This window comes from Triturus cristatus, chromosome 4_2 (assembly GCF_964204655.1).
Source record: "Triturus cristatus chromosome 4_2, aTriCri1.1, whole genome shotgun sequence".
NCBI lineage: Eukaryota > Metazoa > Chordata > Amphibia > Caudata > Salamandridae > Triturus > Triturus cristatus.
Window position 1 is genome coordinate 602,673,777 of NC_140586.1, and position 13,263 is coordinate 602,687,039.

General features: G+C 42.9%; 1 protein-coding gene across 2 annotated transcripts in view; it reads left to right on the top strand.

Moving 5' to 3' along the window:
- Positions 1–13,263, top strand: part of LRRIQ3 (leucine rich repeats and IQ motif containing 3) — a 432,105-nt gene that overhangs the window by 301,519 nt on the left and 117,323 nt on the right. For both annotated transcript variants that reach the window (XM_085602282.1, XM_085602281.1), the window contains exon 6: positions 9,550–9,633. In XM_085602282.1, the coding sequence (XP_085458408.1) occupies positions 9,550–9,633 (84 nt within the window). The remainder of the gene's footprint in view (positions 1–9,549; positions 9,634–13,263) is intronic.

The window sequence follows — 13,263 nt, forward strand, 5'->3', positions numbered from 1 at the left end:
TCGAACACCGCGATGGACTAACTGCAGCACAACTCTCATTATGGACACAATCAGCCAACTTACTGGAATGCAACAAAATGACTCTTGAAATGCTGAACTTCTGCTTGGAAAACAATGTCTTCAGCTTCAATGGGAAGATATACAGACAGAGACGCGGGACAGCTATGGGAGCCAAATTCGCGCCGCCGTACGCATGTATCTTCATGAGCCACGTGGAAAAATTCTGGCTGTGGGACCATAACTTCGCCGATTTTACCTCACACATAATACTCTGGCGACGATACATCGATGACATTTTATGCATCTGGCAAGGAGATGAAACACTTCTAAAAAGATTTCTGGAAAAACTCGACCAAAACCCCTGGGGAATCAAAACGACTCACACTTTCTCCAAAAAGGAGGTCAATTTCCTGGACGTTACTCTTTATGTCAAAGACAATACGTTACAAAGCAAACTTTACAGAAAGGACACTGCAGCTAATTCCATCCTGCGAGCTGACAGCTTCCACCCACGTCACAACATCAAAAATATCCCTAAAGGAGAACTTCTGAGGACCCGCAGAAACTGTAGCGAGGATGAAGTCTTCGAAACCAAAGGGAATGAGATCATATCAAGACTATCCGAAAGAGGATATGAGAAGTCCACACTTAAAAACACCATGACAACAGTATCAAAGTTAGATCGCAAACAGATGTTTACAACTGATGGTAAAAGAAAAAATAAGAATGACTCAGCAATAAGATTTATTACAGACTACAGCATTGGTCATCACCAAATCAGGCAAAGCCTGAAAAGACACTGGCACCTGCTACAACACACTCCAAATCTAGCTGATGAAATCAAAACCTATCCGGAGATAACCTTCAGACGTGCCCCGAACCTAAAAGACATACTGTGCAAATCAGAATTTGAGGATAAACGCAAACAAGTTACCACCTTTCTAGACAGACCGCCAGGATACCATACCTGCAAGAACTGTAGTGTCTGTAAACTGAGCCGCGACAAAACCAAAAAGATACCAATGACACAAGGAAAAGAATTCACAATAAAAGAATGGATTGATTGCAATAGCAAATTTTGCATTTATGTGATCCTTTGTCCATGCAACCTACCATACATCGGGAGTACAATCCGACCCCTACGTATCCGGATACAAGAACATTACCGTAATATCCACAAACACACATCCGGTCACCCCCTGACGGAACATTTTGCAGACAAACATCAACACAAAAAGGATTTCATCTTCTATGGACTGGAAATTGTACACCAGACCAAAAGAGGAGGAAACCGAGAACTGAGACTTCGCAGACGCGAAAGCGAGCTGATCATGAACTTCAAAACAACTGAACTAGGACTCAACAAAGATGCAGAAATGCATGTATGGCTGGGAGATGACTAATTGTATTAACTGAATGTCCACCTTTTCTGATTGTTTTTTCTCCCTAGGGTGTGAAACCATTATGATTAACATCCCTATCTTAAAACCTAGAATTTCCTCTCATTCCCCTGGAAATGTGTCTGAATAGTATTTTGTACAAAATCTACACTATATATCCAGAACCATTCCACAGTCCGACCCTTGGTATCCCCTAGAATTTCGCTTTATATTTCTACGCACCTTCTTGAATGGCCAATGATCCATTGGCCCCTTTCAACTCAACTAAATCCTTATAATTTTTCTTACTAGAAACTTTATTTGTCCTTGACTACTAACATGACATTTAAACGGCCAATCTACCTCCCCCGTCCCCTTCCCTATCCAAAATGGCGCTCCCGCACGAACCAGGCCACTTCCGGGTCCCGACCCGGATGTCCTTCCATGAGCCCCGCTATTTACGCTGCCTCCGCTAAGCGCACAAACAGAACTGAATGAAACAGAACACTCGTACCGGGCATTAGCCAAGATTTGAGGTAAGCATTGCAACGAAGCAGTTACTCCCGTCGGCTTTACCTCCTTCTTTGAACTAAGGATTTCTTTTCTCCTTTTTGATCCCCTCCCCTTAGAATCCGACTATATCTTTCTAGCACATCGTGGAAACGTCCATTTTCAGTAATACCCGGTAAGCTCTACTCTGCCCTTCCTTGCCTCTAACGCTTAAATACCTCACTCGTCACGAATACCATCACTGTAAAATATAAATCTGCACGACCACAATACTCGTATTTTGTTATACTTTTAAATTTAAAATTAAACACGCACAGTGAAAACGCCTCTCTGATCACGTCTTGCTGTAATCACGTCAAGTCTTGTCACCACTGTATTATCAGTTTCTACTTAACTTCATCATTCAAGAGCACGCTAAACCTTTTACATATGCCCTCACAATACCGCGCCACGTAAATATAAATACGTCTATCCCGTTTGGGACCACAATTTGCCGTGCTGCCGACCTCGACTTTTTGACGGCCGATTTATAAGTTCACGCATGAAATACCTAGTGCACGTTAATGAACTCTTTCGAATGATTCAGACGCCTGTAAATTCCCTCCTTGATTACCCTATTCACGATCTCGCGTACAACCAACCAAGATACTCACCTCGAGCATTTTATTACACAACAACCACGCCACCTGATTTTACCTGATCACTGAATCACGACCACTTGGCTTTAAGCCTTCTCACTTTTCTCGTCTATAATTGAGATATCACCATACTCGCCTTGCATGCGCTACGACCAGTTCCATTATAAAGACTAATTTAAATCCTCTCTCTCGTGACAAACCCTACCGACGCAATATCAACTCATCACCCTGATGCCCATGACCCGGTACAAACCTGTAAATATATAACTTTTACTTATTTACACACCAAACTTTAATGTTTTGTTGGCCCACAATGTGTCATATATACGTTTCGTCATTGCCGTTCTTCACCAATGTATACTTTTTTGGCACTGTTATTTATTCACTCTCGTGTTCCATACTCTATGACTTGTCGAAAATTTCATACCGTTACGCGTATGTGGATCACATTACATTTACCCTGTAAATTGATACAAATAACGTATTTTTCTCGATATATGACAATGTTTCTGTTTATACACTCGAATGATCTGTGGCATATGGAACCTTTGACTTCTTTGGTCTTGATGACCTCCATTACGTCCTGTGATTCTTCTTTCTCTAATATGGACATGCACAATATTGTATTGTATCCTATAATATGTCACACACTGTACCTTTAACTTACTTATTCTTGATACCTACTGTACCGTCCACACTAACCCTCACGTGACCTCTCCAAATAATTAAAACAAACCCCCCTTCTTTTTTCCTTTGGCTTTCTTCTATAAAACGCACTATCCTTTTCCCTACTAATTCTCCGCTGTTAAACATTACTCCTAAATGTGTATCTTATTGTTCTTTCTGTTTTCTTCTCCCATTAACGTTCTTACATTTTGACTCACTGGCCTGTTTTCTCTTTAACTCTTGTGCTTAACATGTCATATGCATTCGCATATCCCAAATGTTTTTTACCTACCCTTAAAATGAACAGCCCTGAAGAAGCCCCAGGCCTATAGGCCATGTAGGGGGCGAAACACGTGTTGGCTGTGCCACCCCTTGGTTTTTTCTCATACCCACCCCTATGTATGAGTGCAAATAAAGGACTAGCTCACGTTTAAATCAACTTGCTTTGAATTGGAATTTTTTCCTCCAAGAATCAGAATACACTAATCTTGCCTTGACAACCCATCAGAACTGCGAGGAGAAGCTGTCGCATCTCCCCCCACTGATGGAGGAAGGGACCCAGGACCTCATTACTGGGCCCCAATGAGGACTAGCGTGAGGGAATGCCATTGCATTCCCCCGTGAATGTGGGAAGGGGCCCCAGGACCCCATCCCTGGGCCTTGTGACCGGAAAAGAAGGGGGGAGTGCCACCACAGGAGCAGGGCAGCATCCCCTCCAAGCCAAAGTTGGGTTGAACTCTGAAAGGATAAGCCCTAAAGGGTTTTCAAATACTTCCCAGGTTGGAGCATTTGCTCTACAGCTGGGAGTGCTGCACCCTCTAGGGGCAAAGACTATGGCTGCAGTCCTTGTGGCCTGAAGGTGTTTAATGTGAGATTGTATATTGTGTAAACACCCTATAGGGGTGAACATTGAAAATTGCACATTTGTGTAATTATACAAGTGATTACTCAGGGGTCGCCCCTTTGGTGTATCCGACATATCCAGCTATGACCAGACATCCTCAGGGCACTCAAAGGAGTGTGAATTGTACACCACAATGACACATAGCTTAACTGGAAAGAGCAACATGCACTTAAGGTCCATAGCACATTGCCATTTCTTGTCCTCCAAGAATGTTTTACAGCACTCCTGCACTCTCTGAGTGTAATCGGGGTAAATCGCAATGTTTTTATTCTTGAACTGAAGAACCGGAGCCTGCACAATCGCATCTATATCTCTGTAATTTAACAAGCGAGCAATGAGTGCCCTCAGAGGAGCACCCACAGGAGGCACCAGAGCCAGAGCCCTCTGCCAGAACATCTCAATGGCTAAAGTAGAGGGTAGCCTCAGTTCGGATTTCACCCATTACTCCAGAAAGTGTTCCGTGGACTGCCCTTCCTCCCTCTCAGGGAAGCCCAGCAGGTGTAGATTATTCCTCCTCATGCGGCTTTCAGCATCTTCAACTCGGTGCTCAAGGGTGCCAGTAACCATAGTTAGATATGCCACCTGCCGTTTGAGTTGCAGCACCTCTGTCTGAAGCAAAATAATGTTGGATTCCACATTGTCAACTTTATCTGCTATTTTTTGCAAATCTGCATTGAGAACAATCACTTAGATGGATAATCCTACAATTGCCCCTCTAGGTCGTCTCTTGACCCCTTTATGGCCTCCAGGACAGCAGCAGACAATGGCTCCCCCCAGCACTCCGGTGAACGCTCAGGTGTGTCTGCTGTCCCTGCCTGGTAATTCTCTGGGTGCTCTGGCTCAGCGTAGTGTACAGCATGATGGTTGTACCCTGCAAAGGCCTCTGGGGTCTGTCCTACCCCATCATGAATGTGAGTGCAACATACAAGCTCTAGGTTCGGCCAGAAGTTCAAGTGAAGATTTCTGCCTAATGTTCACTGATGCTGATAGCAGTCACTGCAGGAGGCAGAAAGGGACGCTTCAGTCACCCCAGAATGTTTACGAGAAACAGACCTCCTGAAACTCCCAGATGAGCAGAACACAAAGTTCCAAGGGAGCAGCCCAGTGATTCTATCAATCAGGACATGAATCCAGGGGGGCCACAGGTAAGGTCATCAAATCAGTGCCGGCAGAGCAAGAAAGAGCCACCCTCAGGGCAAGCAGCACACAAGTTCTGAAGGGGATCCAGGAGCAATAGGCCTCCCCTGGGTTCCACCTCCCCACTCCTCCACCAAATGAGCAGGGCAGTGTCTGAAGCACTGGGGGAAAGGAACACAGGCCTCAGCGAGGAAGTGTATCAATTATATAACGACCTCCAGGGCGCCCCCTCCCACCTTGACACCTCAGTGATGCAGTTGTACCCCATCAGAGGGCTCTACACTGTCCGGTCACAGTCCGATACCCGAGTCAGCACCAGGCGCAGGTGCTGTTGGATCCATGGTTACTCCACTAGATCCAGGCCAGCCGCAAGGGGGCCACCGCTACCACCAACAGACATCACAATGCGGCAAGCAGGAACCTCTCCCAGCCACCGCTCCAGTGCTGGCCCTCCTCCAGGCAGCACCCAGTCCACGATAGGGAGCAAAGACCCACAAGAGACTTAACCAATCACCTTGGGTTTGGCCATGAATGGAGGATGACCTATCATGAGAGCTTTCCTTTTCGTGTCACAGGCTAATGTTGTAGATTCTTAAAATAAAAGGGAGTTACGACAGAAGTGTTAAGTGTATCAAACAAACAGTGGAAGGAGCGGAATAATAATAACTGGTTAAACAATTAAATATTGTAGTCCAAAAGATGCAGTCCATAAGATATCTTCCAATTTAATTCTTTATTTTTTCTCCAGAATTTTCATATATGATGCTCCAACAAATTATTGCGTTAAGTGGTCTGGTTTTAAAGGGAAGCCAACTTTTCCTGAAAGTCCCTTTGTCACTGGAGGATACTTGATATTAATGGATATTAACTTTATTCACACAAGATCTTTAATTCAGCTTTCTGGGTGCCAATTGCATTCCTTCCTGATTTAATAATAGGATTTCGATTAAATCGATCAGATCTTCTTACCTGCACATGACCTCAGTTTCCTTAAGCCTACTTTTTTTAAATAAAAAGAGTACTGAATGATACCACTGGAAGGTTTTACAGAGTTCGATATTTCAAAAAGATATGCCTTTCCTACAGTATCTCTACTTTCTCACCTTTCTGAGACAGTGGCGCTCTTCCTCAAATTTACCCTGCCAGAGCTGCGAACGTTTCTCTAGAACATGGGTACAAACATTATCCCAGGAGCCAAAAGGTTTTTTCAATTGTGTGATCCTAGGCAATTGTTTTATTTCACTTTCCCTCCTTGTTGTTCATTATCATATATAAAAGAACTTCGAAATACAGAATTTATGGATGTGCATTGTACAAAACCTTCTTCTGTATTTGCTTTAATAAACTATAATGCTGTTCACATATAAAAGGAACCCAGCCAAAGAGTGCATTTAACAACTGACTTGCATTTTAGTTCACTATTGTCATTGTTGTCAGGGTGGGGGGAAGAATGAATGTTTGTAACTTCATGTTTGAAAACTTGCTTTTAAAATAAAATACTTCTCAATGCACTCATATGTACAAAGGTGAAATGGTTCTGCATGTTATTGAAATACACTTTTTGAATTTTGAAGAGACATATTTTTACACTTTTGCTGCAAGATGTCTTTGAAAATAAAGGTGTTTCTAAAGTTAAGCAGTGCAGGAAAATCCTAGTGACTTCCTTTCTCCTAACTTTAATTAACCTTTAAATAAAGGCTTGCCTGTTTAACTTCTTTCTCAATGTTAGTCAAGAAAACAGCAGATCAGTGCTGCTGCTAACCAGGGGGCCTCGTGAAAGGCCAGGAGGGCCGCATTCAGCCCCAGGGCCATACTTTGGGTATTACTAGGTCTAGAATGAAGCCAATTCATCACAGTTAATCACCTTTGCTTTTTATTTGATTTTCTGGTTCTGAGTTGGTCAAGACTATTCTTGAACAGTTAAATCTCATTTAGGTTGCCCTGTAAATGAAAGAGCGAACACAGATCCTCGATTGTCTCCCGGGTCACCCTAAGATAGGAATGGTGAAGACAAGTGCCTTGATTTAGGTGAAAGAAACAAGGTGCTGGCTAAATTGTTAGGACAGTCTATCAAACTATGGTGGTCAATAATTAACTAGGTTTTCTCGGGCCTACCTCCTTGTATGAATTTTCTTTGGGAGTGATTTTTGCTAAGGAACCTGTGTGACGAAACATAAATCAGATGAGCGTTCATCTTGCACTTAGTGATATTCTTTCTGATGGATATGTAATATTCCTATTCCTATTGATTTCTGATACTCCTTACACGACAGCTGTTGCTGAGGGTAAATTAATTATTCAGAAGACTTTTTTCTGATAAGAATTGTTTTTCATATTATTTTGTCCTGGCCTCTTGAGAGATACAATCCTCACCACTCCTGAGTTTGGTAAGTGGGGGCATCATAGTCGCCCGGCCTCCATCCCCCACCAAGGCCATCTTGCTGCCTTGGTCTGCAGTCTGCTGCTATAGTTCCGAGGGTCTGTCACTGACAGAGCCATCTGTTCATGCTACCTACTGACCTACTGGACGTTTTACAGTTAATGTGACTTGCGGAGGTCAACACAATATTACGTAAAAAAAATATTACCATGCTAGAATTCATGTTTATGGGGTACTTCAAATTAGCAAAAATACAAAGTAAGCCAGCAATACCTTAATAGACAAAATTTTCAAAAAATGAATTGAGAGTCTCCCGCTAATTTGAGTGTTGACGTGCATGAAACCACATGCTGACATTTCATCCGCCAAGCTTCTGCAAACATTTGAGAGGTATATTAGACTGGTGAATTAGGCTGAACTGATCTCACCCATGCAGGTTGGTGCATTAATACACCTGCTTCATTATTTCCTTTGATGACATCATATTGATCCAAGGCTCATGCCACAACAGTGCCACATAGCACCAACAGTAAACTGCACCTCCAGCGAAAATAAATGTCAAGACCCAGCATGAGTACTCTGAAAGGGTTAGGTTGTGGGATTTGCTGAAAGATTATTCATCATCAGAAAAATATCATCAAAGTAAATTGACATATTATTTTAGACATTGGCCTGTATGTGGCTTTTGAGATGGTGGATTATGCCATCCTTAGTCAGGGGCTGAAAGAGGCTGACATCTCAAGAGCTGTAGAAAGTTGTTTGTATCAGTCCTGTAGGACCACACCCAAATGTTCTGCATGCCACCATCCAGATCTGAACTGCAGAAAATCAGCTGTGTAGTGCCTCAAGCTCTTCCTTATCACCCCTACTGTTCAACCTGCATGTAGGCCTTCTTCTTGCGATCATCAGGAGTCCTGGTTGCACTGCTCTGATGTTTGTTGATGACATCCAATTCCAGGTTCTGCTGGACAAAGAGGCGCCCAGCAGGGTTGGTTGGTAACGCGGGCTCTCGGGCAATGCCCGAGGGGCCGGTGTCCAGTTCCAGGTGTGGGCTGCTTTTTTGAGCTGTCTGGAGGGTCGATTTGGGTGGTTTCAGATACCGCCAGCGGCCCAGTGGGTGCCCGAGTGGCCTTTCTGGAGACAGGTTACCTCCCTTTTATCAAGGGACAGAGGTGTCACTCCCTTTCTCTCGCTGAGCCGGCCCATTAATGTATGTATAATGAGCAGGGGCAGGGGGCCTGAGCAGAAGTGGCCTCACTTGTTTTCATGTGTTTCACCAGTGTAAACTAATCTGTGCATTTTTTTGACCCCACCCCTTTTTAAAAAATAACATTTCGCCTAAGCAGGTTTGCAGAAAGACAATATGCAAATGTGGGCTGCGTTTTTTAGCGTGCCTGGGCTGATTTTTAATCCCAATCCAACCCTGGTCCCAGATGTCTTGTCTTTTTTCATTACTTTCTATTTCCTGCAATTTTGCGCCAATTTGCTTGTCTATTGTATGACCAGGCACTTGATAAATACAATAAACACATATAATGGCTTTACAGTAAATATTGCACATCGAACTAGAGCATGACTGTGGCGTTTAGCAGCTTAAAAGAACTGAGTGTGTATAGCCTTGAAAAAGGAGTCTGTGCGTTTTAACGGTAAGCAGTCAGCACCGATAAATAAACCCATATAGTGTTGTGAATATTAACAGCACTAAAAATGGTTTTGATCACAAGGACATGTAACTATGGCCACGCAGCAGCAAATCTCAAAATTGCTTCTTACGAGCATTGTAAAATATCAAACTTTTAAACGCAGTGGCATTGATTAGTTTTCTACTAATAAAAGTTGTTTATAATCTGTCAAATATTTTACCATGTGAGAAAGAACGACGTTTTAGTCGACCTGTCTGTATGTAACTATGGAATGTCTTTGTTTTTCGTACAGATCACAAAAACAAGGCACCGTTCACCAGTCAACAAAATAATGTATATTACTGTTGACCTCAACAAACTGTGCAAGGAAATAACACAGTTAAGTATCATAATATTATTATGCTTGCTTGGCATGCAACAATGACATCTTAGAAATGCAGGCTTAGAGTTTTTGCAAGAGTAACATGTGGGTAAATTACAACAGTTGGCAGTCAGGCGGCCGTCTCACCGAGTGGCTATCATGAAAACGTCCGCATTTATGTGGGGCTAGTCAGTCTGGTCTATGACTAGGTCAGAGCTAGAGATGAGTCCGTAGAAGATCCAAGGATGCTGAGAGCTGAGCCCACATCTTGTACTTCACAACACGGAACAGGTCAAAGGCTACCACGCATGCTCCTCACACAAATCCATCACTAGTGAAATGTACTGGCTCAACATGAATAAATGGAGGAGTTTTGTCATAATGTCAGTACCACGAACATCCAAGGCTCCAGATGCGGAGAAAGGCTTGCTGACTTCTATCCCATGAGCTGCTCCTGTCGGAACAGAGTTTTTCAACCTCAGTAACAGATAAACTTGTGCGAACGACTGGCAGGATAGCAGTGTTTGATCGAAGTGTTGAGTGTTGGATCTGCATTGTCGAACACAGAAGGGCAAAATGGTTCCTACATTCTTAGGTCCAGCCTTGACTCTGGCTAAAAGGTGCACAGCTACTACTTGGAAATCACCCAAAGGCCCACGCGTTCAGATATAGCCGAATTTAATACCACAATGGGCTGAGCTTGAATTGGAACAATTGAGACTAGATAATTACAAGGGTTTGGGTTAACATGAACTTTCTTTCCCTTATTGTTTTCTATCCTCCTGACACCCTCATGTAGATGGCATTATCTCCCCCACACAGTGAACCACTGGAATTACATGCTGAAAGTTCTCTTCCCGAAAACCATATTTAAGGACATTGTTACACCTTTTTATACTCTGTCTTATACGGTGTTAATGTATCTGGGTTGTCTCTGTTTAAATGAGAAACGCAATAAAAAAAAATTATGACAGTACCACGCATGTCTCTCTGCTCAGAGGTAAAATAGAGAGTTCATATGCAGACAAAGAATAACCCTCTTCGGGTTGGCAGCCAAAGAAGTGTTGTAGAGATCTGGTTTGCACACAGTGGATTTTAGGCAGGGTCAGATTTCAGAGGTGGGCTCTCACATCACCAACTTCCTGCTCCCATGTCACCCCTGTCCCTGATAAGGCAATAGTTGCACTGCTTTTCCTGGCCCCTGGATATTTATTGAGGGCTAGATCCATCACAGTGGCCATTTTACAAACGTGGCAGTTCCTATATCTTTGCCAGGTGTGTAGTTTAACAATAACTATAGGCAGAAGTATGTCACTACAGTGCGTACTGTGCAGGCTGCCTGGTTCTGATTCGGAAGCTTTATGTTGTGCACCCTTTCCTGCACGATGCTCATGACTGGACACATATTTCTTTACAACCGTTATCATCCACTGAATATTTGCAGCACTGTACCACTGCTGCAATGGTGTCAGTCTTCAGTCAATATTGGATGCTAGTGCAGGTATCATGTGTATACCGATGCAAAATGGATACATCTTCTGGAGATCAGCAATTGTATAGCTGTTTAACCAGGCCTGGTGGCTCAGAGGGCTAATGCATCGACTGCAGGGGCCTGTGTTCGACCTCATAGTCACAGGTTCAAATCCCGGCGGTTCCACTTAGCCTTTTATCCATATGAGGTCGAGCAAATGAGTACTATTGAGTTGGGTAAGAATAAACATGTTATTCTGCACCAAGATGCGCTTTACAAATATACGTGATGTTGCGTGTAAGCAACCGTGACATGCATCACTTCACGACCAAACTAACATAACATGATTTCCCACACATGTTGCAATTGCATTAGTTATCGGTAATATAAGAGAGCACCCTTCAAAGCCAGATTACACCAACGAAGGGTCTCTTTGCTCCAAAGATGCTTTTGCATTATTTTATCAGTATGCTGTGTGTTGTACAGTATTCACAGGTCATGCACATGAGCCTGCTCACACCTTGTGCTTTGGTCAGGGAAAGCAAACAGCTGGTCGGCATGGATAAGTGCTTGGTGGGCTGACCAGTGACATTTTATGATTGTGTATCAATGACAATGAATAAAGTATTTCTCTTGGCGTGCTGTGACATTCTGGAACAGCATTGTATTGCAATGCACAAAAAAATCAAGCTCGCCTAAGTGGAGATTGGCATACGTGCCTTTCATTTGTGCTACCCACTCACACACACACATCAATGCTCACCCCAGGTTTTCGCCGCATGATAGAGATTAGCCGTTTCTGTGGTATGAATTATTGAATTTCTATACAATGCTATCTTCCCTGTCTGACTTCAGTGCTAATTCAGCAGCACTTCTCAGTCGTGTGCATGTTCAGTGATCTTTTTACCCTATACCACCTCACGTTTAAGCTGCCGGCATGTTGTATTGTTTACAGTAATTGGGCCCTGGGGTTTGCTGCAGCCAGGGAACCCTACTGTCCATGGGTTTTCTGAAATCTAGAGACCCAGGGGTGTCCTACAGGCTTCCTTACCCTATGTATTTTTGTAAGGTACCCAAGGATCGAATTTTAGGGATAGGGGTTATTTATATTACTCGCATTTTCGATTACCCACACAAACAAATAACAGCATTTTTTTAAAATGTGTTTTTTGTGAACACTTACTTACATTTGGAAGCCAAGTTATAAAGTAATTCAATGGTACATAACAAATGTCCTAACATCTTGTGTTCCCACCCTTCTTCACATAAAGGCACTGTGTGGGTCGTCCTATCACCCCGGACCGAAAAGGCCCCAAAACATGAACCGTAAAGTGAGGAATATATATTAGGATACGATAGTTTTGTACTGATGGTTGCCTTTTATTTTTGCCTCCTAGGGAGAAACATTCAAGAGATATACCAACGTTTTACATTTCTAAAAGCTAGGTATCCGGTGGAGTCCAGTCTGTTGTAGTGTTTGCGGTTTCAGGCACCGTTTTTTACAGAGAATCCCTTCAGACATCAAACTTTGCTTCAGAAAACAGAATTGCCTCTTACTCCTGGGACAAAAAGTTCTGGAATTTGTAGCGAGTGATAAAAGTCATACCATCGCTTAGCATGTCCATGTGTCTCCCAAAAATAAAACAATACCACATTTGTTTGGGTGGGACTGTCGCCTGGAACAGGAAAAGCCCACAATTATAGCAGTGGAAACTTCAAGATCATTTATTTAATATTAATTTGATTTTAGGCTTTCGATGTTAACTGACACAAAGGGGAAACTTTCAATCTCAGACATTTCCTATAAATGAACACCTATGCTATCCAGGGTGCTAATCAGGGTGGTGTGGTTTGTGTCTCCCCCACTATACTTGCTTACTCCGATTTTAAGGCAAATACCAAACTTTGGCTCAATTGACAACTCTTGGTATCACAGGGTTTCAAAACAACCTATAAACACCATAGTCTCTGTGACCGGCAGAAGGAACTGTATATTACTTGTGAAGCTTCAGGGAAAAAACACATAGATTGAAACGTTGTTGCCTATTTCTCTTTCTTCCTACTTGCATTCACTGTTCCATCTTTTGCATTCCAATTTTTCATTAAGGTAGTACAATATTTTCATATTTCAAACCCCCCACACCTGCTAACCTTCTCAAACTCAAAACAGTGAG